The sequence below is a fragment of the Carassius auratus genome, chromosome 21 (genome assembly GCF_003368295.1).
Source record: "Carassius auratus strain Wakin chromosome 21, ASM336829v1, whole genome shotgun sequence".
Classification (NCBI taxonomy): Eukaryota; Metazoa; Chordata; class Actinopteri; order Cypriniformes; family Cyprinidae; genus Carassius; species Carassius auratus.
In genome coordinates this window covers 8,060,499-8,087,694 of record NC_039263.1, presented here as the reverse complement: position 1 = coordinate 8,087,694, position 27,196 = coordinate 8,060,499, and the positions used below count along the sequence as shown (strand labels likewise).

At 39.7% G+C, this 27,196-nt stretch overlaps 2 protein-coding genes across 6 annotated transcripts in view; one reads left to right on the top strand and one right to left on the bottom strand.

The window, feature by feature from the left end:
• Positions 1 to 27,196, bottom strand: part of sgcd (sarcoglycan, delta (dystrophin-associated glycoprotein)) — a 471,077-nt gene that overhangs the window by 10,771 nt on the left and 433,110 nt on the right. The window lies entirely within an intron of this gene.
• On the top strand, positions 15,019 to 16,529 carry LOC113038368 (zinc finger BED domain-containing protein 4-like). The gene has a single exon (XM_026195719.1). It carries the CDS (start codon positions 15,143 to 15,145, stop codon positions 16,340 to 16,342), a length of 1,200 nt encoding a protein of 399 aa, XP_026051504.1. The 5' UTR covers positions 15,019 to 15,142; the 3' UTR covers positions 16,343 to 16,529.

Below are 27,196 nucleotides of genomic sequence, written 5' to 3'. Positions count from 1 at the left end.
CCCACACAGACCACAGGGTGAGCACCCCCTGCTGGCCTCACTAGCACCTCTTCCAGCAGCAACCTAGCTTTCTCAGGAGGTCTCCCATCCAGGTACTGACCAGGCTCAGCCCTGCTTAGCTTCAGTGGGAAATCGGTCTTGGGCTCCAGGGTGATATGGCTTAACAGTTAAACAGTCCATGGTCAGGGTGAGAGATGAGTCTTTGAGAATGCTGCGAGCTCGACGTAGACAGTGTTTCCTCTGGATGTCCTCAAGCGCAGGAAGCGGTCTCCCTGTGATTCGTTGGGCAGTTTTCACCACCCTTTGCAGTGCCTTGTGGTCAGCCACTGAGCAGTTTCTCATACCAGACTGTGATGCAACTGGTAAGGATGCTCTCAATCGCACACCGGTAAAAGTTCACCAGGATGGTTGAAGACCGCTGCTTCTTCTTCAGTGTCCTGAGGAAGAAAAGGCGCTGGTGAGCCTTCTTGACCAGGCTGGAGGTGTTTGTGGCCCAGGACAGTTCCTCCGAGATGGTGGTTCCCAGGAACTTGAAGCTGGAGACATGTTCAACAACCGTCCCGTTAATGTGGATGGGGTCATGAGTGCTTCCTTTCTTCTTCCTGAAGTCCACAATAAGATCCTTGGTCTTATTGGTGTTAAGGAGCAGGTTATTGTCAGTGCACCATGTGGCCAGGTGCTGTACCTCTTCCCTGTAGGCAGTCTCATTGTTGTCTGTGATGAGGCCAATCACTGTGGTGTCATCTGCAAACTTAATGATGGAGTTGGATCCATGTACAGGCTTGCAGTCGTGGGTGTAAAGGGAGTAGAGGAATGGGCTCAGCACACAGCCCTGTGGTACGCCAGTGTTAAGTGTGATGGTGGTGGAGTGGGTGTGGCCTGACCGAACATGCTGAGGCCTGTTGGTCAGAAAGTCCATAATCCAGTTGCAGAGGGAGGTGTTAATGTCCAGGTCTCCAAGTTTTGTGGTCAGCTTGGAGGGAATGACGGTGTTAAATGCTGAACTGAAGTCAACAAACAACATCTTAACATTCGTGTTGTTATGGTCCAGGTGTGTGAGTGCAGAGTGCAGCACTGTGCATACTGCATCCTCTGTGCTCCTATTTCTGCGGTAGGCAAATAGGTGTGGGTCTAGTGTGGGTGGGAGGCAGTCTTTGAGGTGTGCTAGGACCAGTCGCTCGAAGCACTTCATAATGATGGGTGTGAGTGCTAAGGGGCGATAGTCATTGAGGCACGTTGGGGAGGAGTGTTTCGGTACTGGCACAATGGATGTGGACTTAAAACAAACTGGCACAGTTGCTTGGGTGATGGACAGGTTGAAAATGTCTGTGAAGACCCCTGCAAGCTGCTCTGCACATGCCCTAAGCACACGTCCAGGAATCCCATCAGGGCCAGCAACCTTGCGTGCGTTGATCCGGCTCAGTGCAGTGTGGACATCTGTGTAGGTGAGTTTGAGAGGTTGGTGGTCTAAAGAGGCTGAGATTTTGGTGGTCGTCTCCTTGCTGTCGCTGTTGAAGCGAGCATAAAAGTCATTTAGCTCGTTAAGGAAGGATACGTCCGTGACCGTTGGTGTGGAGTTGCTTCACTTGTAGTCACTGATGATCTGGATGCCCTGCCACATGTGTCGGGGGTCAGAGTTGGAAAAGTGTTCCTCTACCTTCAGCTTGTAGCAGTACTTGGCCTTTTTGATGCCCCTTTTCAGGTTAGCCCTGGATTTACTGTAGGCCTGAGCGTCGTCTGAACTGAAGGCAGTGTTGCGGGCTTTCAGCAAAAGTCGAACCTCCTTGTTCAGCCATGGCTTCTGATTAGGGTATGTTGTTATCTGTTTTTCTGTTGTTACACTGTCAATGGTGGAGTTGATGTGATCCAGTACAGAGGAGGTGTAGATATCAATGTCCGTGTGAGAGCCACAGGCAGCCTGTGAAGCAAACATATTCCAGTCAGTGTGTTGAAACCTATCTTGAAGTAAAGAGTCTGCTCCAGTTGGCCACACTTTGATGGTCCTCACTGATGGCTTCACACGATTGATGAGGGGTGGATACTTAGGGGTGAGAAACAAAGAAAGGTGATCAGACTGTCCAGACTGTCCCAGACTGTTATATTGACTTGAAGCAGAGCAAAGTGGCAGACAGCAGTGCTCCTTAGATCCACCTACAGTTTTTATAAACTTAGATGTGTCATGCACATTATATCTCTTTTTTCGTACAACAGCACCATCACTCATCTTGTTTGTTTATAGCGGATGTGGGTGAAGTAAATTGGAAACAATAGCTATAAAGTTCATCACTACGCTTGTGCACGTAGCCAATTATTTTCGGTTGACTATGCTGAGGTTCGGGAGGGGTTCACTGATGTAACCATGGTTACAGATGATTTGATTGTTAGGGAAGAATTTTTACGAGGTTTTTCTCTGTTGTTGACTTTTAAAATGTCTTTATATTAAGCCTGAATTTATTTTTGTGAATGAGACGCAAATGTCACTCTCTCTGGCAGCAGGTGCCACTAATGTAACACCAGGTATTTACAGCTGCTGCCTCTTTAAGACCGTGCACGGATCCAATATAATAATGCACAAAATGTATTTCTCCACTGTATACGTTCACTTAAGACATAACTGACTGTGTTTACGAAAATGCTTGCAGAGACAATTATTTTGAGATGATTTTGTGTGTATGTGTTCATTCAGAAGCAATGATACGTGGAATCAATTCTGTGTAAGGGCATTAACTGGAATGCTGCTCTCAGCGTGCTTTGAATGAATGCACGGACGCTCCGAATGCGTGCAAATGGTTTAAAATGTTTGAATCGGCAAGATTTAGAAACAAGTGCAAATGGTCAACTTCGATAGGTCTCACCCCTACAAGACAGTGAACAACGCAAATCAAGTTAGGAATTTTACACCGTTATTCATGATAGCCCCTTCGAGGCAAGGCGGTTATACATTTTGGAGATCAAGCCGTGTTTGGCAAAGAGGCTTCCTGGCAATTGGCTTCGCTGCGTCAAGGCAAGAGGTCAGTTGCTGATTATTTTTATTGAATTTAAGACTCTTGAAGCTACAAGTGAGTGGAACTCAGCGACTCTGGTGGCTAGTTTTTTGAATGGATTAGTGGCGGATGTTAGTGTTACTCAGGCAGCTTTTGATGATTTGAAATCCAGGTTCACTACTGCTCCTATTCTTATTTTGGACGCATCACAGGTTGGTGTGGGAGCAGTTCTTTCCCAAAAATCCCCTCATGATAATAAGTTGCATCCTTGTGCTTATTTTTCTCATTGCCTTTCTCCCTCAGAAAGAAATTATGAAATCGGCAACAGAGAGCTGCTGGCAGTATGCTTGGCTTTGGGAGAGTGGCGTCACTGTTTGGAGGGGACGATAATTCCCTTTCTGGTGTGGACTGATCATAGAAATCTGGAGTATATTCAATCAGCCAAACGGCTGAACTCCAGACAGGTTCGTTGGGCACTGTTTTCTGGACGCTTCAACTTTGTCTTGTCTTACAGACCAGGTTCTAAGAATGGCAAGCCCGACGCTCTGTCCCGGCAGTTTGATGCGCCTGTTGACAAGTCTCCTCCTGACACAAATTTGCCTTTGGGCCGTGTGGTGGGGGCCGTCACCTGGGGTGTCGAGGGTCAGGTCAGGCGAGCATTAGCTCAGGTTGAGGTGCACATGGGGTGTCCGGCGAGTCTGTTATTTGTGCCTGATACAGTCCTCACCGCCGTCTTGCAGCGGGGTCACTCTTCTAAACTCACGTGTCATCCTGGTGTGAGGTTGCTGGCAGCCATCCGCTAGCGTTTTTGGTAGCCAGACATGGCTGAGGACATCCGTCAGTTTGTGGGTGCTTGTGAGGTTTGTGCTCAAAATAAATCTTCCAATCAACCTCCCGTTGGTCTGCTTCATCCCATCCCTATTCCTTCCTACCCCTGGTCACATATTGCCCTGGATTTTGTTACTGGTTTCCTTCCATCCAGCGGCAATACGGTGGTCCTTACTGTTGTGGATTGCTTTTCTAAGGTGGTTCACTTCATTCCCCTTCCTAAACTCCCTTCGGCTAGGGAGATGGCCCGGGTAGTCATTGACCACGTCTTCCAGATTCATTGTCTTCCGGAGGATGTGGTCTCTGACAGGGGGCCCCAGTTCGTGTCCCAGTTTTGGAGGGAATTCTGTCCATGGCTGGGTGCCTCCGCCAGTCTGTCCTCAGGATTCCATCCACAAACCAATGGCCAAACCGAGCATGCAAACCAGGATCTCGAGCAGATGCTCCGATGCCTGGCTTCCCATAACCCCTCCTCCTGGTGTCAGCAGCTAACTTGGGCTGAATATGCCCATAAATCCTTGCCAGTGTCCTCGACTGGGCTTTCCCCATTCATGTGTTGCCTTGGTTATCAACCCCCCTCTGTTTCCTTCCCAGGCTGCTGAGGCCGCAGTTCCCTCAGTCCAGGCATTTATGCAACGCTGTCATCGTACCTTGAGGAGGGCCAGGGAAGCGTTGGTCCGGTCTGGGGGACACACTAAAAGAGCTGCTGACCGCCGTCGGACTGTGGCACCCAGGTATGTTTGTGGGCAAAGGGTGTGGCTCTCTACCAAAGATCTGCCACTTCGGGATCTGCGGCTTCGGTTGCCTCAACCTCTCTGTCATATCCATCCTGTCTTTCATGTTTCTCGTGTTAAACCTGTTCTATGTTCTCCTCCCCTGATGATTGAAGGCGCTCCTGCCTTTATCGTCAGGCGGATTCTTGATTCCAGGCGCTGTGGACGGGGTTTTCAATATTTAGTGGATTGGGAAGGCTACGGTTCGGAAGAGAGATCTTGCTTCCCAGCTCGGGACATTCTGGACCGCTCGCTCATCGTGGAGTTTCATCGTCATCAGTCTCTCTCGAACAGGAGTACGGCGGATGGCGCTCCTGGGAGGGGGGCTACTGTCAGGGCTCAGGTTTGATCCATCTCTTTCTCCTGGAGGAGCCTTTGTTTTTGTTTCTGTTTGCACGTGCCGGCCACGATCAGCTGTTCACTTTGCAATCAGCTGAATGCGTTTCTTGTTTTGGTTCATTAGTTATAGTTTTGTATTTTTTCAGTTTTTCTGCCCAGTTATTTCAACTGCTGTCTGGACTGTCTTTGCTCGTTGGCCAGTGGTCTGTTCATCGGGACTTTTGAATTTTTGCTCTGGATTATTATCTAGATTTGTGGATCTCTTTGAATCTGCCTGGGCTATCATCTTTAATGACCATCGCCTGATTCTGACTAGCACCTGGAACATATCTGTTTGGACTCTGATCTCTTCTATTGAGTTCTTGGATTGTGGATCTGGAATTCAGCAGTTTGATTTATCACTGAATTAAACTCTTGTTGCATTTCTACTGCATCTGGGTCCTTCATTTCAGCGAAACCTGACACCCTCATTTAAAATGTAATTATAACGAAATACAGTTACTCATATTTTGTATTTTAAATATGTAACGCCGTTACATGTATTTCGTTACTCCCCAGCCCTGGTCACATTTTAATAATTACGTTCTAAAAGTGGGTGGTAGTTATTTTTATACCATTGCCGCATCATTAGGCTTGTTGTTGAATGTAATGCTATAGGACTGCAGTGAGCTAAGAATAGATTTGGGACGGTTTTACATTAAGTCTTTGAGCACTCATTGACATGCTACTACATAGTGAGCAGGAATCCCATCTATTCCATAATCTTTTCTAGCCATAAGTTCCACTCATTAAATAATTTCTCCTGTGAGGTTGCCAAGGTTTCTGGCCCTCAACATGGAACATGCTTAAAGTTTTCAGAATTACATGGAAGTCATGAAAAACACAATAAAAAAATAAATATAAAAATAAATAAAATGAATGTAAAGTGAAATAAAATAATTAAATATATAATATGCAGGATTTATTATTATTCATTCACTAAGACAGTATTGTATAAACTAATGTCTATATACTGTAGCCAGTTATCATTATAGCAAAACCCAGGCAGGGTAAATAGAACAATTATTAATTTAGCAACAATGACTGTATATTATCCCATATATTATAAACAGACAGACAGACAGACAGACAGACAGATAGATAGATAGATAGATATGTGGTGGGATGTACTGTTGCGTCTCCAATCAGCCTAATGCTCGTGGATCATCGAGGTTCCATTTAGGAACTGTGTGGACCGTATAAAAGGTGATTCTAGTCACTGTTTGCGTGCGATTCCCATTTGTGCTGTGCGTCATTACCTGGGGACCGCCCCTTCTGCCTCCCATCTCATCCTTGACGCTTGAGTTTGAGGATAGCTTGCTGCTGTGGGCGGCTGCTATTTTTCCCTTACATGCCTTTCCCGCAGTCCTGTTCTTGATTTGGATGTACGACTGGTTATGAAATGAAGTTACGTGAAACTATCACTATTGTGCAGTGCTCTTTTTTTTGTTTGTTTTTTGACCGCAAGTATGTTTGTTTTAATTTTTAGGAAGATTAGATGGTTCCCGATACTGGGCATTCTGTGAGGCTTGCGGGGCAACGCTGTTTATTGCTGCTGCTTTGTATAGCCGTATTTCTCCTGTGACAAACCTTCTCGTCAACACGTGCGTGCTTGACTTATTTGTCTTGTGTGACACCTGGGGCCCATTTCACAAAGGAGGTTAAGAGAAAACTCTGAGTATGCTAACCCTGAAATGAAGGAAACTCTAGGTTTTCTGTTTCAGAATGGGAGGTTTGTCAAACACGAGAAAGCAGGGTAAGTCAAGCCCATTTATGAAAGAGAGCTTACTTATACTCAGAGTCATTTATCTCTTCGGTCTCCTCCCCCTTTTTAAACACTTCATTAATGCACGCTGGAAAAAATGCTCTTCTTACTAAGTGTTTTTTCTTCTTCTTTTCTTTTCCCAAGTACAAATATATATAAAAAATAAAGATTGATTTTCTATATAAGAAAATGATATAAGATACAAAGTCTTGTTTCCTGGGGGGATCTAAATTAAGTGCATTTTACTTAAGTAAAATGATATGCCAGTGTGGTCATAAAAATTATCTTAATGCAAATGGAAAACAAGATTATTCAGAGGGTCCGTTACTAAGTGCAAATCTAGTGTAGCTCCGCCCTCCATCAACTCATATGGTTAAATACGACACGTGAATAACGGCTTCAGTGGTGTAGGCAGTTATGTTTTGGGCACGGAAAGCTAGCTTGTAATACGATTGATTGGGTTAGAGTCCGGCTTTTGCCAAGCTCATTCTTCTCACTTTTCCCATCACGTCACATTAGAATTTGTTTTAAATAAAAATGAACAAAATGTTCTAAAAGTGGAAGTAAAGTGCCTAACGAGTGTTTAATATTGATACAACTATTTATAATTGTAATAAATATAATCATTTACAATCTGTTATTATTGCATCCTGTTAATGTATAACAATACTGAGGTGCAAATGTACAGTATCTGCCAGTATAAAGTATAACTAGCATCTAATTATTATCTACACTTAGCCTGTTGCAAAGAACTGCTACTTTTACATGCTAAATAGAATATATCACGATTTTCACTGTACATGTTTTCTGTAAATAGCATCTAGAGCTACTTGCACTTAGCCTACTGTAAATGGGATCTATCGCTAAGAAAGTATGTTAATTCCACTTAGTGTAAATAGCCACTGCCATAATACTCTATTGGCAGATCATTTGTAACATAAGAAAATTGCACTTAAAATATTATAATTAATATTATTATTTTATATATATTTTTTGCATATGAGATACCATAAAAGGATAAGCTATTAATTCAGTAATCTAACGTTCTGTCAGTTTTCACCTGTGATATTATATCACTGAAGAATTACATTTGTATTGAGTCTGTAGTATGCAGATGGCTTTTTGGCGGGAGCTGTTGCCATAATGAATTGTAATATTGGCGCTCCATTGATAATGGCTTTTTATAAGTTGTGATGCACACACTTAACTCAGAGTCAGTCAATTTTGAGTTGATTAAACCAACTCATTTAAGCTGTTCTGTAACCGAAAACTCTCTCCCATCTCAGGGTAAGTCAACTCAGAGTTAAAGTTTAAACTCAGAGTTGGTAGAACCTCCTTAGTGAAATGGGACCCTGCTCTTAAAATTATTATTATTTTTTTTCTTCACTAGTCCTTCAATTTGTTAGTGACTTGCTTTTTTGTTTTTGGTATATTTTATTTTACCTATTTTTTTATTTTATTAATTTTTTAGTGCATTCGGTTGTAAATGTTTGTTTGCTTGGCTGTGGTTTTTTTTTTTTTTTTTGGTTTGTTTTGTTAAAGTTGTTTTGAAGTGTTTTTTGCTTTATTTTTATTTTGCTTTTAAGAGTGCTGTTAAAAGGACAGTGAAGTGAAATAGCACCAACTCAGGTGCCAAATCCTGAACCTCATCATTGTAGTTTGTTTCATGACTTTCTGGGGCCCGTTTCACTAAGGAGGTTCAACCAACTCTGAGTTTAAACTTGAACTCTGAGTTGACTTACCCTGAGATAGGAAACTCTGAGTTTTCAGGTAACAGAACAGCTGAAATGAGTTGGTTTATTCAACTCTAAATTGCTGACTCTGAGTTAAGCGCATGCACCACAACTATAAAAAGCCATTATCAACGGATCGCTGAATGGCAACAGCTCCCGCCAAAAAGCCATCTGCACTTCAGACTCAATACAAATGTAATTCTTCACAGTGTTATAATATCACAGGTGATAACTGGCAGAACATTAGATTAATGAACTAATAGCTAATAATTTCATGGTATCTCATGCAATATATATATACATAAAATAATAATATTAAAGAGCCACACAGATGGGAAATCAAAAATTACCTGTATTACAGTGTATGATGTAGCTGTCCATCAGTGTAAACAATGTGCAAAGTAATTAAACCAAAAAGTACACGATTTATAAAGTTATTGGCTTCTAAAGTAAGGAGTCGACTCTGAATCGCTGAAACGAGTCGTTTTAGATTTCAAATCTTTTGCCCATCTCTATGTACGTCACTAGGAACACTTTGCATAATAATCTCCGCCTACCGTCTTGGGAGAAACAAAACTCTCACCTGCCCCACCCCCCCACAAAGATGCTCTGGTTGTTGTGATAGCATCATGTCGAAGAGACAGTGTGTTTTTAATTGTAAAGGCAAGTTTGTTTTATTATCACTGCCAAAGAATAAAGATCAGAAGAACCAATGGCTAAAATTCATTTTTACCACAATACCAGAGCAGTACAACAAATCCTTGTTGTGTTCACAACATTTCACTGATGACTGCTTTTCTAATCTCGGTAAGTACAAGGCAGGATTTTCAAGGCGTTTGGCCATAAAAGAGGGTTCATTACCAACTTTATTTAGACCAACGAGCATCTCCGAATCACAACGCGAAGTATGATTATGAAGTTATGTGTTTGTTTTCTCCCGAGCGTCTTATCAGTATGTTTTCTGCCTGCAGCCTGTCTGCGCTGATCTTCATTTTACAAACACGTCATTAAAATGAATTGTAACTCCATGAATACTCAACGAAGAGACATGAGAGAGATATCTATAGAAAGCTTGACATGTCTACTTTAAAACAAGTGCTGCCGAAAACAGATATTCTGTGATAAAGTAATCCATATGAAAACAACACGATGTCTGTTTTTCATGTCTCCCTTCGTTATATCTAATGTGACTACACCCCCGCATTGAACGCGCTATTCAAATTCAAACTGAAGTGCGCAGCTTGAATACACCCACACAGAAGAAAAAGCAGCGAGACTGTTCAAGTTTTTTATTTTACTGTTTGCTTCGCGGTGAGAGAAATAAGACATAATTCACCCCAAACAGATGCTAACGCATTGTTTACCGTGAAGTTGTGTGCGGAACAATCAATCAAAACTATGTCAGTTGACCAATCAGAACACAGTATGCTACCAAAAGGTGGGGTTTAAGGAAACTGAATCTTTTGAACAGCTTCGCGCGAACCGTTTGGGGATCTCTGAGAATTGAGGTAATTTTAAAATGATATTTTGACAAAATGTCAATGTTTTTTTAACCTTGGATTGATTTAAACCTAATGTACAGGACTTATAAACAGTGATAGGAAGCTTAGAATTTTCATCTTACTGGCTCTTTAAACGGACTGTAAGTAGGAATTACTCCCATCTAGTGGTGAAATAGTATTTTGCATTCAAACTAATTTTGCTCTCCAGCGCCTCGCTTTTTCAAATGCGCGTTGCATCTACGGTAGGCGATATGTACCAAAAAGCTTTGACAGGATGTCTTCTAATAGCACTTCGTTGAGTTTTCCTTCAGGTGAACAGGTGTGTTATTTCAAACAAACTGCAACATGACAACTAACAAACGAATGTTACAGTATGAATTACTGACTGTAGAAAACATGAAATATTGTAATTAGTAGTTATGTCTTTTTTATTCGTTATATTTTCTGAATTACAGTATTGTTCAAAATAATAGCAGTACAATGTGACTAACCAGAATAATCAAGGTTTTTAGTATATTTTTTATTGCTACGTGGCAAACAAGTTACCAGTAGGTTCAGTAGATTGTCAGAAAACAAACAAGACCCAGCATTCATGATATGCACGCTCTTAAGGCTGTGCAATTGGGCAATTAGTTGAAAGGGGTGTGTTCAAAAAAATAGCAGTGTCTACCTTTGACTGTACAAACTCAAAACTATTTTGTACAAACATTTTGTTTTTCTGGGGTTTAGCAATCCTGTGAATCACTAAACTAATATTTAGTTGTATGACCACAGTTTTTTAAAACTGCTTGACATCTGTGTGGCATGGAGTCAACCAATTTGTGGCACCTCTCAGCTGTTATTCCACTCCATGATTCTTTAACAACATTCCACAATTCATTCACATTTCTTGGTTTTGCTTCAGAAACAGCATTTTTGATATCACCCCACAAGTTCTCAATTGGATTAAGGTCTGGAGATTGGGCTGGCCACTCCATAACATTAATTTTGTTGGTTTGGAACCAAGACTTTGCCCGTTTACTAGTGTGTTTTGGGTCATTGTCTTGTTGAAACAACCATTTCAAGGGCATGTCCTCTTCAGCATAGGGCAACATGACCTCTTCAAGTATTTTAACATATGCAAACTGATCCATGATCCCTGGTATGCGATAAATAGGCCCAACACCATAGTAGGAGAAACATGCCCATATCATGATGCTTGCACCTCCATGCTTCACTGTCTTCACTGTGTACTGTGGCTTGAATTCAGAGTTTGGGGGTCGTCTCACAAACTGCCTGTGGCCCTTGGACCCAAAAAGAACAATTTTACTCTCATCAGTCCACAAAATGTTCCTCCATTTCTCTTTAGGCCAGTTGATGTGTTCTTTGGCAAATTGTAACCTCTTCTGCACATGCCTTTTTTTTAACAGAGGGACTTTGCGGGGGATTCTTGAAAATAGATTAGCTTCACACAGACGTCTTCTAACTGTCACAGTACTTACAGGTAACTCCAGACTGTCTTTGATCATCCTGGAGGTGATCATTGGCTGAGCCTTTGCCATTCTGGTTATTCTTCTATCCATTTTGATGGTTGTCTTCCATTTTCTTCCACGTCTCTCTGGTTTTGCTCTCCATTTTAAGGCATTGGAGATCATTTTAGCTGAACAGCCTATCATTTTTTGCACCTCTTTATAGGTTTTCCCCTCTCTAATCAACTTTTTAATCAAAGTACGCTGTTCTTCTGAACAATGTCTTGAACGACCCATTTTCCTCAGCTTTCAAATGCATGTTCAACAAGTGTTGGCTTCATCCTTAAATAGGGGCCACCTGATTCACACCTGTTTCTTCACAAAATTGATGACCTCAGTGATTGAATGCCACACTGCTATTTTTTTGAACACACCCCTTTCAACTAATTCAACTAATTGCCCAATTGCACAGCCTTAAGAGCGTGCATATCATGAATGCTGGGTCTCATTTGTTTTCTGAGAATCTACTGAACCTACTGGTAACTTGTTTGCCACGTAGCAATAAAAAAATATACGAAAAACCTTGATTATTCTGGTTAGTCACATTGTACTGCTATTATTTTGAACAATACTGTATGTGCATTGTTAGATATCATCATCAAACACTGACCCACCTTTCGAGAAGAAAACAGGCCACTTCAGCGTCTCTTTTGAAATCTTTATCCAGCATTAGCTCTTTCCACCTAGAAAAAGCTTCCCCGACATTAACTCTTGTTTTCTGTAATCTACGGTCACGTTTCCTTTTACGTTCTTTTTTTTTACTGTTTTGGCGACGATGTTTTCTTCTCCTGTGGCGCGGCATATGTATGGTCCATAATAAGAATGCAATCCAGACCTATAAACTTGCCGGTGCAGTTTCAAGCGCCTCTCACTGATCTGCACCTGCGTTTCTGGCTCTGACCGAAAACGCGTTGTGGAAACGCGTTGGCTTAGTACTTTTTGTCCCTCTCTGCTATTATAGTTTTGCAAGATGGCGGAACTACATGGAAGCCTCCGTCGACCTACCCGTCCCATTTATATAAAGATAATAAATTCTTCATTTACGAGGATTAGTTTAAACATTGGCATAGGTATTTGTATACCATTGAGGGCATATTTATGAATAAAAATATTGATTTTACATAATAAAATACCTAAAAAGTGACTTATTGTCCATTTAATAATAATACTTTAAGTGCATTTTTCTTATTTTACAAATGATCTGCCAATAGAGTAAGAAAAATATGGCAGTGGCTATTTACACTAAGTGGAATTAACATACTTCTTAGCAATATATCCTATTTACGGTAGGCTAAGTGCAAGTAGCTCTAAATGCTATTTACAGAAAAAAATGTACAGTAAAAATAGTGATATATTCTGTTAACCATGTAAAAGTAAGAGTTCTTTGCAACAGTCTAAGTGTAAATAATAATTAGATGCTAGTTATACTTTATACTGGCAGATACATTTGCACCTCAGTATTGTTATACACTAACAGGATGCAATAATAACAGATTGTAAATTATTATATTTATTACAATTATAAATAGTTTTATCATTATTAAACAATAGTTGGGCACTTTACTTCCACTTTTAGAACATTTTGTTAATTTTTAAATTGTATTTTTTATTTAAAAAAAAAAAAAAAAACTCTAATGTGACCAGTGTTTGGAATAACGGCGTTTAAAAGAACGGCGTTAGGAAACAACGTTATTTTTTCAGTAACGCGGTAATCTAACTAATTAATTTTCCCGTCGTTACAACGCCATTAACGTTACTGAACGTTAAATGTGGTGCATTACTATGCATTGATTTAATAAACTATGCAATCCGAACGCACCCCTGACTCACACAGCGAGTGAGCAGGTGGGTTAATGACGAGATAAGTGGTTGTGATTGGCTAAGCCAGAGTCATGTGTTTCATGGTAGCCAATCATAGCCATTGTTTTTACACATATGCCGGCACACGCGGCTACGCCAGCGGCGCCAAACAGAGATTCGCAGCAGAGATGGCGAGTCAGGAGCAATCCGATGAAAAGTTGGCATTTTCAAGGTGAAGATATAAGCACTAGAGCCCGACCGATATATCGGCCGGCCGATATTATCGGCCGATATAAGCTAATTGCATTTAAATCGGCATCGGCGTTTATAATGGCCGATGAAACATGAGGAACAGAGTCTCATGCTTCACTCATGTTATGAGTGTTGCATAGTTTGCCCACCAGAGGGCTCCAGCTCCAGAGTTGACAACAGCGCCAGAAATCCACTACAGAAGAAGAACCGCTATCACCTGAGCCACAGAGATCTAATCTTTTGACGGTGAGTCTGTCGTTTGTCATGTGAAATGATTGTAGATTTAGTTCATACTTTTTTATATAAAAACAGTGTGACAGTTCTAGCTAACGGTCCTATCATTATCACTTCTAAATATTCTGTAACATCATTTACAGCCGCTAATGCATTGCTATATTAGATTAGCCACAAAGCTAATACCATGTTTATCAGTGGAAGTACGCGAACGTTAATAAGAGTTCAAACTATAACGTTATCGTTTAACTTATTCTAAATATATCTGCAGTGTTTCCCACATAATGACCGCGTAACTGTGGCAGGGGGGAGCGTATAGTTAATGACTAGAAGTTATGTACAGCGTGCCTCGAAAAAACAACAACGGTTATGTTATTCTAACACTAATATAGCTTCCTTTTTTAGCAGGCCCCTTAAATGCTTGCTATTAACTTTTGACAGCGGTGTGTTCATGACACTAACCATTTAACTTCGAATTGATTCCGTATGACGATGCCAGTGCATGACGATGTTTTGATTCAGACTGCACAAAGAGAAGAGGAGAAGATAAAAAATACGGGTCCGTTGTGAATGTGTCCGTGAGAGCAAATATAGTGTAGTTACAGTAGGTGCGTCAGAAATGATTAAACCAGAGGGGACATGTAAATAAATGTGAGCTGAACAAGTGCTTTTTTTTCTTCTGTTTTACAGATTGTTTCAAAACAGCTTTACAGACATAACAGGAAAATGTTGTAATACTATAGTTAAATATAAGTAGGTAATACCTATTGCTTGACAATATATATATATATTTCTATATATTTCTAATTTTTGCATGTAGGAGATCCCTGTTTATTATTATTATTATTATTATAATTCTAATGATGACATGAGTAATGATACATGGTGATATTAACATGCTTATTCTTTCTCTGTCTCTCTTTCTGCCCTACAGATGGCTGAAAAAGGTGAACGCTGTGGCAGCAAAGTGTGGGACTACTTCTCAAAAGATTCCTCTAATGCAGTGTTCTGCAATATATGTGCAGCTAATGTAAGCCAGGGCTCTAGCAAAGCGAAGCAGAAAAACACTTCCAATTTGTGGACTCATCTGAAAACCAAACACAGTGAGCAATATAAAGAGGCACAGCAGCAGAGTGAGGTACAAAAAACTCTTTCTGTTAGAACACAGCAGCCTACCCTGCCACAAGCATTTGATAAGGTACTCAAATGGGGTCCATCAGATCCAAGGGCAAAAAACCTGGACAAAAAAGTAATGGAGATGATAGCGACAGACATCCAAGCTTTTTCTGTGGTGGAAGGTGTGGGGTTTAGAAGGCTGCTGGCTGCTGCAGAGCCTAGGTACACTCTGAAGACAGAAAAGTTTTATCGCACAGAAAAATTGCATCATGTGCATGCAAGTGGTGATCAAGATAAAGGAGCTTTTGGCTGTTGAAAATGCAAAGCATATTGCATTTACAACAGATTGTTGGTCAGGGTCCACTGAGTCCCTAATGAGCTTGACTGCTCACTTCATCGATGAAGAATGGAACAGGGTGCAAGTTGTCCTAAATGTGAAAGCCATGAGTGGATCTCACACTGGCGAGTACATTGGACAGTTGTTTTTAGACATGCTTACTGAGTGGGATATAGACAGTGAACGTGTGCTGCTGGTGCTCAGGGACAATGGAGCCAATGTTGTTAAGGGGATGAGGTTGGTGGATATGCCTGACCTGAGCTGCAGTGCTCACACCCTCCAGCTTGTTGTGAATGATGGTCTCCAGGCACAGAGAGCTGTAGGTGACATCCTGGCCAAACTGAAGAGGTGTGCAACCCATTTTGGTCATTCAGTCCCTGCCAAGCAGAGGCTTGAACAAATTCAGAAGGATGTTGGTCTACCTGAACACCGCATTCTCCAGGCATGCCCGACCAGATGGAACTCTACATTGCATATGCTCCAAAGGATGCAGGAGCAAAAGAGAGCACTGACAGTCTACTCTGGGGACTTTGGACATTTTACATGTCCAAGTGTGGAGGAGTGGGACCTGGTCGAAAAGCTGGTCAACACACTGGAACCAATTGAGGAAATTACTCTAGAAGTGAGTAAGTCTGATGCATCTGCATCATGCATCATCCCCACCATTGAGGTTTTGAAAAGATTTCTGGAGACTCAGGGTCCTGAAACTAGAGGAATTCAGACTTTGAGGAAGGTCATGCTCGACAGCCTAACCAGAAGGTTTTCCAAGATTGCAGAGTCCAAAGAAGCAGTGCTGGCCTGTGTGCTGGATCCTCGTTACAAAAAGCGTCCCCTCTCTGACAGCACAACCAAGAAGGCCAAAACCTGTCTTGAAGAAGAGGCAGACAAACAACATCAAGCAAGCTCAGCAGCCACTCATAAGGATGCCGAGGGATATTCAAAGAAACCTAGGATGGAGAAGTCCCTAGACCAGAAGCAGAGTGTACTTGACCATCTCTACGAGGACATGTTGCAGAGCCAGCAAACAGTGACAGGGGTGTCTGAGAGTCTGAACGAGGAGCTGGATCGGTATCTTCAAGAGCCCGTTCTTGATCGCAAAACAGGTTTCACTATTTATTTTTCAGTGATATAAAATTAAGTTATGCTTTTGTATATTAAGTATATAACATTTGTATTTGTCATCATCATCATCATCAGGTGACCCCCTGCAGTGGTGGAGGCAAAACGCTGGCCGCTTCCAGACTCTGGCTCCATTGGCCAGGAGGTTTCTCACTCCTCCACCTTCATCTGTCCCTAGTGAGAAGGTATTCAGCACTGTGGGGGCCATCTATCAAGATAGGAGGAGCTCTCTAACAGGTTCCAAGGCAGAGATGTTGTGCTTCCTGTACTACAACCTGCCACTTCTCAACTGGCAGTACTAAGGACTGAGCACCCTGTTCAAGACATTTTTCAAAACACTGTTCAAATATTAAAGTTCAGAGCAAGACAGAGTAAAATTCTAAAAGTATAATTTGTAAACAGTAGTGAAGGAGGAAAACCTCCTGCCTGTGTGTTGTATATATTGAGAACATTCTACATTGCTTAAATTATATTTTGGTATTATTTATTTATTTTATATTTATTTATTTTATATTTTATATTTATTTATTTTATATGTAGCTTTATATTTAACTTATTTTAACTTATTATATTTTGGTATAGCTTTTTTACTTTAACTTTAGTATTATAATTTATTTAAAGTAAACACACAGACTGTTAAAACAAGCTTCAACTGGAAGTAAAACTGTTAAATGTTTAAAACTGTTTTTTGATCATTAAAAAATATATAATTTTGATGTGCGATTGTTTAGTCATTGAGACTGTAATCTAAGGCTTTTTTTTTACATAAATCCCTTCTGGAAAATGGTTTATACAGCCCACATACATAGAACAGGGAGATATTTTGCTATTGAATGTTGTGTAAGTGTACTTTATAGGAAATGGGTCTAATTTCCAGTTTATTTTCAAAATCAAAATATCGGCTTATAAATCGGCTCTTTTCGAGTTAATATCGGCATCGGCCCCCAAAAATCCATATCGGTCGGGCTCTAATAAGCACTGCTTCAAATTCATTGTGGTCAAAGGCAAGAACGTGCATGAAATGTGTACATGTAATGTTTGACACGCATCTACAAAGCTAGTGGTCAAAAACACTTTTCTTACAAAGATAATACTTGAAGTGCAGGATAAAACTCTTGCTGTCTGTTGACGTGCAATAAATATTGAAAGTTATGTACCTGTCTGTTCTACTCATTTCAACTGACTTTGTGAAAACTTCAAAAAAAAAAAAAAAGTACAAATTCTCTGACATGTAGCAAATGTTATTTTTTTTTTTTTTTTTTTTTTTTTTTACAGTAACGCAAATAGTTACTTTCCCTGGTAACGAGTTACTTTTATTATAGAGTAATTCAGTTACTAACTCAGTTACTTTTTGGAACAAGTAGTGAGTAACTATAACTAATTACTTTTTTAAAGTAACGTTCCCAACACTGAATGTGACGTGATGGGAAAAGTGAGAAGAACAAGCTCGGCAAAAGCCTGACTCTAACTCAATCATTCGCGTTACAATGCCTACACCATTGAAGCCGTTATTCACATGTGTTGTATTTAACCTTATTTGCCGATGGAGGGCGGAGCTACAGTAGATTTGCACTTAGTAATAGACACTCAGAATAATCTTGTTTTTAAATTGCATTAAGATTATTTTTATTACCACACTGGCATATAATTTTACTTACGTCACTTAATTTCCCTAAAGGTTCATAGAGTATGTTACCATAGTATCTGACTCTGAGTATAAGTTAGCTCTCTTTCAGAAATGGGCTTGACTTATTCTGCTTTCTTGGGTTTGACAAACCTTCCATTCTGAAACAGAAAACCTAGAGTTTCTCTCATTTCAGGGTTAACATACTCAGGGCCCCTGGTTTATTCATTTTAATGTTAGTTTTTTGTACTTAAAGGCCATGTTGCAAGGTTAATTTTTTAACGAATATGTGCAATTTGCTTGTTGGTAATAAATGTTTATCCATTGTATTTTATGTTGTTGGGTATCACAAAATGGAATATAATACGAAAAAGTAAGTACATCTTACAGCAGCCTCCTTTCCCCCACAATGCATTGCATCACGTCACGTTGGGGAACTGAATTTACCAAAGCCGCCTTGAGAGCATTGAGAGTGACTAGAGAGACGAGAGTATTCAGATAGCGCAGAACGCAGATTATAGATAAATAGATAAATATATATATATATATATATATATATATATTAGGGGTGTAACGGTTCACAAAATTCACGGTTCGATACGATACACTGATGTCACGGTTCGGTTCGGTTCGATACGTTTTAGATACAGCAAAATGTAAAAACATCTCAACTTTTCAGAATGCCGCAAGCGCACCGCGGGTCATGTGACAAGAACCAACCAATCAGCTTCATCCTTTCCCGTAACAACGTTGAGAGCTCAGCCAAGATGAAGGAACAGCTGATCATAGTTGTATATGGATTGCAATTTTGAAATAAATTCAGTAGCAGAGCTACTGCAAGCGATTTTTAGAGCTGCAAATCCATTTATCCTTCGCTGAAATTTCCGCGTCTCATGGAGAGAGCACGTCATTGTTGCTTAGCAAAGACAGACGCCTCATGAGCGCTTCTGCCCGAGCGCTTTGGAAAGGAGGAGAAAGACGCGCTTAGCGTTTTCCATGCGTTTTTAGGCACGATATGTGAACGGCCCCTAAGGCGCTCGCTCACTCAGCACGCGCTGAAGGCTCGTTGCAAAATGTCTAATGCATTTAACAGACCAGAAATATAAGATCCTAAAATAACCAACAGGTCTGGTGTTTGGGTTGGATTCCCTCTAAGCTATAGTGTCTAAATGCTGCAGGGATAGTTTGCTGCGTGCATGTTTCTCCTTTTTTTCGTCTTTTCCCAGATAGTACTGACGCATATATCCCAGATATTCCCGCTGGTTTTTTTTTTTTTTTTTTTGTAATCCCGCTGGTGTACCCTGTCATGTTGCAGATGCGACATACCGTTGTTTTTTTATCCACCACTCTCTTGCCATCACCATTATAGCTTAAAGGGAATCCAAAGTGCACCCAAACACCAGACCTGTTGGTTATTGGAGGATCTTCTCATTTCTAGTCTGTTAAACGCATTGGCTATTTTGCAACGAGCCTTCAGCGTGTACTGAGTGAGCGAGCGCCTGCTGAGTAGCCTAACATAAACATATAAGATGGTGTTTTTTTCTTCTTCGGGAGTGTCAGGGGCGTTGCCTGTTACGTTGTTTGGGTTATTGGGCTACCTTGTTGAACGCATATCATTATATTTCTTTCTCTCTCTTTTTTTTTTTTTTTCAAATATAATTAATTACTCCAACGAACCGTTCGGTATACATAATGCGTACCGCGTACCGAACCGAAAGCGTCGTACCGAACGGTTCAATACGAATACGCGTATCGTTACACCCCTAATATATATATATATATATATATATATATATATATATATATATATATATATATATATATATATACTATATACAGTATATAGATAGATAGACAGACAGATAGATAGAGAGATAGCGACCAACAGCGACCCAAATGCACTCACTTCCCTACAGCACAAGCTTTCTAACGGAGTTTACATGGGACAGCACTGCCCACACAAGCACCTACCAAACACAGCAACACACACGTGGCTACGTTTGCAACAACATTTTCACCGGAGGACGAGATAAACGCTTAAAACATCCATATAGCTAGCATGATGCCTTTTATTTCTAGATGACAAAGACAAAATTTACCAGTTCTACGACACTATGACAAAGGTTACCGGTACTTCTCTGAACTAACGTCATGATCCCTGCCACTAGATATAAAGAAAACAATGATTTTTCACTCGGTGCTATTCAATGACAGTAATAAATAAATAAAATTATATATATATATATATATATATATATATATATATATATATGTGTGTGTGTGTGTGTGTGTGTGTCGTTATTGTGCACTGCTGCTCGTAAACTAGATCCAGTGCTCATTGCTGCGATGCTAAATGATAGCAACTCACCAGGACACTTCACCAACTCTCCACTCATTCTCCTCGGACCATGCATAGGCTTTGACGGACATCAGTTCTTGGCAATTCCTCATTTGCCCTCTCACAGCTGGCTGGATCGAAATTACACAGCTGCAGGCCATCATACATGTTTGCTCTCGCCACCTCTTCCTCATCCCAGTCATTCGCTATAGTTCTGATGCTGCGTTCCAGGCAGGTTTTTGAGCTCGTAATCACTATTTCATACAACTTCTAACGACTTTGTACCATTCCAGGCAAGTTACGCCAAACTTTCTGAGTGCAAGGAATTGTAACTAGATTATTTATTTTATTGCAACGTGGCATTGACCTAAAATAGTTTTTTCAACGTGTACTACTTGCATAAATACTGCATCCGCAGGCAGTATTATTCGTATGGGCTGTCATCGTTGTTTCGTGTGCTGTGTGACCTCGGAACTCGGAGTGCATCGATCTAGTACGAGACATGAGTTCACGGGTGGGAAGTCACGGATTTGATTGCCGTTCCAGTGCACTTCATGGGTTTAAGGTTGGAAAAACATGGGTTACGGGTTGCCTAAAACGCTGCATCATACTAGACTGAGGCTACCTTTCCTCGACCTCTCCCCAACATGACGTCATCACCGAGTTGCGTAAAAAAAAACGTTAATACCAAAAACTTAAAAAAATAGGTCTTTAAGACCATTTTTGAGACATTTTAAAATGATATACATATCTTGAGTGATTTATGTACCCATTAATCGAAAGTGGTGTTTAATCTGCAACATGGCCTTTAAGTTTCCTTGTTTATGTTGAGACCATTTTTGGGTAATTTGGTCTTTTCATTACATGAGCCGAAGCTTCAGGGCAGGCCATTAGTAGGCCCTCACGTGTGATGGTGAAGGTTTTGTCACAGAGTGCTGTGTGTTCATCATGCTTGACCTTACTGGTGTGCGTGAGTTGAGACCTGTGCACAGGGTGGTAAGAGTGGTATAGGAGCCTTGTGCTCAGTAAAATCGTGTCCTGCCATTGTTAAGCCTCTGCCTCCTTTTTGTTTTCTTTGTTGTGAATGTTGTATGGTCCCACAGTTTTTTAAATATCGTTGCTCTATTATTGAAATAAAGCTTTTGTATTTGATTTTGTATCCACGTCTCTCCTGCCCTCCTATCAAAAGCAACACTCATGTGCGTCCCTTGCAAGTGGTTAAGTTCATTAGTATTAATATTTCCCTTGTTAACAGGGTGGTGTAGTCTTGAAGTCGCTGTGATTTTGCCAAGTAAGACATCTTCCTGGATCAACATCTTTTGATGATCCTGGATCAACATTTATTGTCGAAAATATAGACTTAACCCAATCCCTACCCCTAAACATAACTCTACCCACAATTTTTTTTTTTTTTGGGAAATAACAGCTGGGGTGAAAAAGCACCTAACCCTGATTGTAAGCCTAAAACTGATATTTCCTGAAAAGTTATATCTCCATTCTGATTGATTGATTGGAATGTTGTGCCAGGATCAACAAGGCTGTTGATCCAGGAACATGTTGTACTTGGTGAAATCACATTCACCTTAGTCTTGCATATGTAGAGGTAGTTTTCTCCTCTTAAAGGCCCCGCTACAGATAGATGTTTTGAGTTCTATTACGAGTTTTATTCTTACGGTTATTTTTTTATTTTTTTATCTCAAACAGAAGAACAAAATAACACTGAATGCAACTTGCTGGTGGTCATAATCAACCTGTTGTGGTTTATTTTGCAATCATATCTTGCTGTACATTATTCGGTTGCACTTTTTTTTATAGTACGTGTACTTACATGTACTTATAGTGTACTTACAGTGTATTTATCTAAGAAAGTTCTGGTAGTACAAAAGTTCTGGTAATACAAGGTAACTACATGGGGTAGGGTAAGGTTATGGGGTAGGTTCAGGGTTAGTACCTAGTTATTACATAGTTATTGTAATTACTATAATAAGTACATAGTATGTACATGGGAAACAGGACTGTAAAATAAAGTGCTACCCATTATTCTGCTTATAACTTACCAAATAAATACATGGACATGATATATTGAGTTGTTATTATTTTATATAGTTGTAGAGACTGCAGAGAGTGGTCAGTTACAGTGTTGCCAAGGATAGTCATTATTAAGAAATATCTGACCGCTGAATGCAGTGACTGACCAATCATAATTAAGTGTTTCAGAGAACTTTGTAAAAATACTGTGCTCTATATATTTCAAGTTGATGCTACAGTAGACAATTTTGTAACACTTTATTTTAACATGACATAGTTACACATTACATGTACTTATAGTAATAACCGTAGATTAAGCATAATTCCAATCAAATAACCCTAAATCAAACCCTAACTCTTAACCTACAATGAGTACAAATAGTTAATTAATATTATAACTCCATACTTATTTTAATAGTTACACTGTACTAACATCATTTTAAAATAAACTGTAACCAAGACTTCCAAGAAAACGTTAACCGGTGTTTAGCTTTGAAAAATTGGCCCTCATCCACTTTTTTCTTTTGTCAAGTTTATTGGTTCAGTGTTGGTTGGAGCTCAATTCATAAATACAAACTGTATACATTAAGGTATAATAAATTTAATATAGATAGCTGACATATTTATTTGCATCAATAGAGTTCTCTCTACAACCAAGTATGTTGCATAGAAGCATAGAATATGCGAAAGTTTCCGTCACTTTTACCTCCAATAAAATAAATGAGTTTCCAGATATCTCAAAATGTTAAACAAAATTTTAATGTCACTGAATTTCTGCAATGTGGTCGCCAAAAGTCTGAAAGACCAAAAACAGAATAAAATGCTGCACACAATAAAAAAAAAAAAAAAAAACTTACAGACCTACATACCTTGGGTTTAGGCTGGGGCCCATAACATTACAGAACTAAATGCCTTGGGTCTTGGCTGGGGCTCATTTATTATGCATATTAAACCCAAGACATTTAGTTATGTAGCTGTTTACTTAATCCAATATTAGATTTTATTTACACATATGTATACATGTTGGAGACTTGTCCAGTATAGTGTCACACACTGAAAGCTAGGTTACGCTGAGCTTTAGTTTTATTATCAAAAAATATATGAAACATTTTGTGCTCCTTATACAAAATCGTTCATACTCATTGTTCAGAAGTAATGTCTGTGTTAAGCAACATTGGGGAGAAAAGAGGAAACTAAATTAACTATGCACAGTAGCCTACATAAGTATTGGAACAGTAAAGACAAAGTTGTTGTTTGCTGTGGAGTCAAGAAATCTGTAAATATGATTAAAAGATGAATATGAGACAAAACTACAGAATGTCACATTTTATTATTGGGTGAAACGACAAAAAGATGTTTTACCAGCCAAGAAGATCAGCACTTTTAGAGTTTCATCTCCCTGTCTGATGTGAGCACAAGTATTGGAACAGTTGTCTCACAGGTCTTTCTAAATGTTCAGTTGTGTCATGTTGCATTAATTCTTCAGATATTAAAAGCAGGAAAGGTGTCTTATCAGTTAAATCCATTGCTTCTGCATTCTAAGTCTTGCTTTCAATGATGACACACACAAACCAGGATGAAGACGAGGAAGCCGACTCTGAAATAAAAGCAAGGAATTTGGATGCTGAAAGAAAAGAGGAAGTCAATTAGAATTGTAGGAAAAACAAAGGGCATAGAGCAATCAAGAGTTTGGAAACTACCGGCGACATCAGCAACCAACAACGACCTGGGGTGCGTTTCCCAAAAACATAGTTGGTAACCTGTTAGCAACTTAGTTGGTTGGCAATGGGAAATTGCATTGCTACCAACAAAGTTGCTAACTTAGTTACACACCCCTGATCGGCTGAGAAAAACAACAGAAGTTGATGACAGGCAAATCATAAAAGCTGCGAAAATGAACTTTAAAATACATGTCTGCTTTAAAATCATCAACAACCTCCAGAAAGCTGAGGTGATGCTCTGTCAATCTACAGTCCACAGGAGAATTTGACACAGAATTACAGAAGCTACACAGAAATATGCAAACCTCTGATCAGCACCAAAAATAGAAAGGCAAGATTCTTCACAAATGTGAGCCAGTAGAGTTTTGGAACTGATTTGATGGACCGAAGAGACAAAAATGAACATTTAACTAAATGATTGGAAAGCAAAAGTGTGGAGAAAAAACGGGAACTACAAATGATTCTTAGCATACAACCTCATCTGTAAAGCTTGGTGGAGGTGGTGTCATGGCATGGGCATGCATGGTTGTCTCTAGAACAGGACCTCTTAATTTTAATGATGACTTAATGTATTATGGCAATAGTAGAATGAATTTGGAAGGGTACAAAATCATCTTGGCGACCAATATTCAAGAAAAAGCCACCAAACTTATTATTAGAAAACACTTCATATTGGATCAGGACAATAACCCAAAACACTCTGCCAGTTAATTCAAGGACTTTATCAGGGCAAAGAAATGCCCAAATCAATCTCCAGATTTAAATCCAATTGAACATTAATTTCACCAGCTGAAGAGAAGACTAAAGACATAAATTCCCCAAAACAAGCAACAGTTGGAACTGGCTGCATTAAAGGCTGGGGAAAAGCATTTCAAAGCGTAAGACCAAGAGCCTGGTGAAGTCTATGGGTTGCAGACTCACTGCTCTGATAGCTTTTAAACTTTTACATCTGCCTTAAATTCAACTGTACAAATACGTATGCTCACTTCAAATAGTGGGATAGACTCTGAAAGTGTGGTCCTTTTTGTTTGGTAAAATGTGTCGAAAGACCTAACAACAAAATGTGACATTCTGTAGTGTTGTCGCATATTCATCTTTTAATCATATTTGCAAATGTCTTGACTTCACAGCATAAAAAGCTATTTTGTCTTTACTGTTCCAATACTTATGGAGGGCACTGCATATATTTATTTATTTATTATTATAATTTTTTTCTAAACATAAATGGCTGAATTTATTTAGCACAACAATTCATCAAACAATATGAGTATCAGTTCCAAAGTCCTCCTTTTAGCGGATTCATTCAATAAAAGGGGAAGACTCAAACATATGTTTTTGCTATTACCTAAAAAAAAAAAAGAAAAAAAAAAAAAACACAAGGCATGTCATTGGCTTCTGTCTTTTAGTATCATGCAAAAGTTCATTACAATAGCAAACACACACACAGACACCACGAGTTTCAAATTCTCCTGAAAAATCTAAATACAATTAATTTGATTAAGCCCTTCTGTGATGCTGTTTTTTTTCCCTACAGCTTTTTTAGTGTTCCTATTTCCTTTCACTACCTATAGCATTTAGTATGTTAATAGAATGTCAACAGTTGGAAGGGGCTTCAGCTTTCAAACAATGATCACAGATGTCACTCCTCATTGTTTCAAATTTTGTGATCAAGTGGTAATGAATTACAGTGAGAATGAGTTTTTTTTTTCCACTCACTTTTATATTTCAGATAAATATTACCAACTGGAGTTTAAAATGCAATTACTTAGGAGACAAGATTCAGTGTTTCATAGAGTCACTTGAGACCTACATAAAAATAAAATAAACTGCAGCATTTACATTCTGGAATACAATGTATATTTATACTATGTCATAAAGTTTAGAAGGTTTACTTCAGTAATAATAATAATAATAATAATAATAAAAGGGGTCATATGATATCCACACGTCAAGTGTTTCTCCCAATTTCAACTTTTCTGCATTGTGTGCCAAACCAATAAAATAACATTGAAACAAAATCTGAAATATATATATATATATTAGGGGTGTAACGGTTCACAAAATTCACGGTTCGGTTCGATACGATACACTGATGTCACGGTTCGGTTCGGTTCGGTTCGATACGTTTTAGATACAGCAAAATGTAAAAACATCTCAACTTTTCAGAATGCCGCAAGCGCACCGCGGGTCATGTGACAAGAACTAACCAATCAGCTTCATCCTTTCCCGTAACAACGTTGAGAGCTCAGCCAAGATGAAGGATCAGCTGATCATAGTTGTATATGGATTGCAATTTTGAAATAAATTCAGTAGCAGAGCTACTGCAAGCGATTTTTAGAGCTGCAAATCCATTTATCCTTCGCTGAAATTTCCGCGTCTCATGGAGAGAGCACGTCATTGTTGCTTAGCAAAGACAGACGCCTCATGAGCGCTTCTGCCCAAGCGCTTTGGAAAGGAGGAGAAAGACGCGCTTAGCGTTTTCCATGCGTTTTTAGGCACGATATGTGAACGGCCCCTAAGGCGCTCGCTCACTCAGCACGCGCTGAAGGCTCGTTGCAAAATGTCGAATGCATTTAACAGACCAGAAATATAAGATCCTAAAATAACCAACAGGTCTGTTGTTTGGGTTGGATTCCCTGTAAGCTATAGTGTCTAAATGCTGCAGGGATAGTTTGCTGCGTGCATGTTTCTCCTTTTTTTCGTCTTTTCCCAGATAGTACTGACGCATATATCCCAGATATTCCCGCTGATGTTTTTTTTTTTTTTTTTTTTTTTTGTATTCCCGCTGGTGTACCCTGTCATGTTGCAGATGCGACATACCGTTGTTTTTTTATCCACCACTCTCTTGCCATCACCATTATAGCTTAAAGGGAATCCAAAGTGCACCCAAACACCAGACCTGTTGGTTATTGGAGGATCTTCTCATTTCTAGTCTGTTAAACGCATTGGCTATTTTGCAACGAGCCTTCAGCGTGTACTGAGTGAGCGAGCGCCTGCTGAGTAGCCTAACATAAACATATAAGATGGTGTTTTTTTCTTCTTCGGGAGTGTCAGGGGCGTTGCCTGTTACGTTGTTTGGGTTATTGGGCTACCTTGTTGAACGCATATCATTATATTTCTCTCTCTCTCTCTTTTTTTTTTTTTCAAATATAATTA

What these genes read in the sequence shown, in the direction of transcription:
- LOC113038368 (XM_026195719.1), top strand. Translation starts at nt 15,143, where the DNA reads ATGTGCATGCAAGTGGTGATCAAGATAAAGGAGCTTTTGGCTGTTGAA.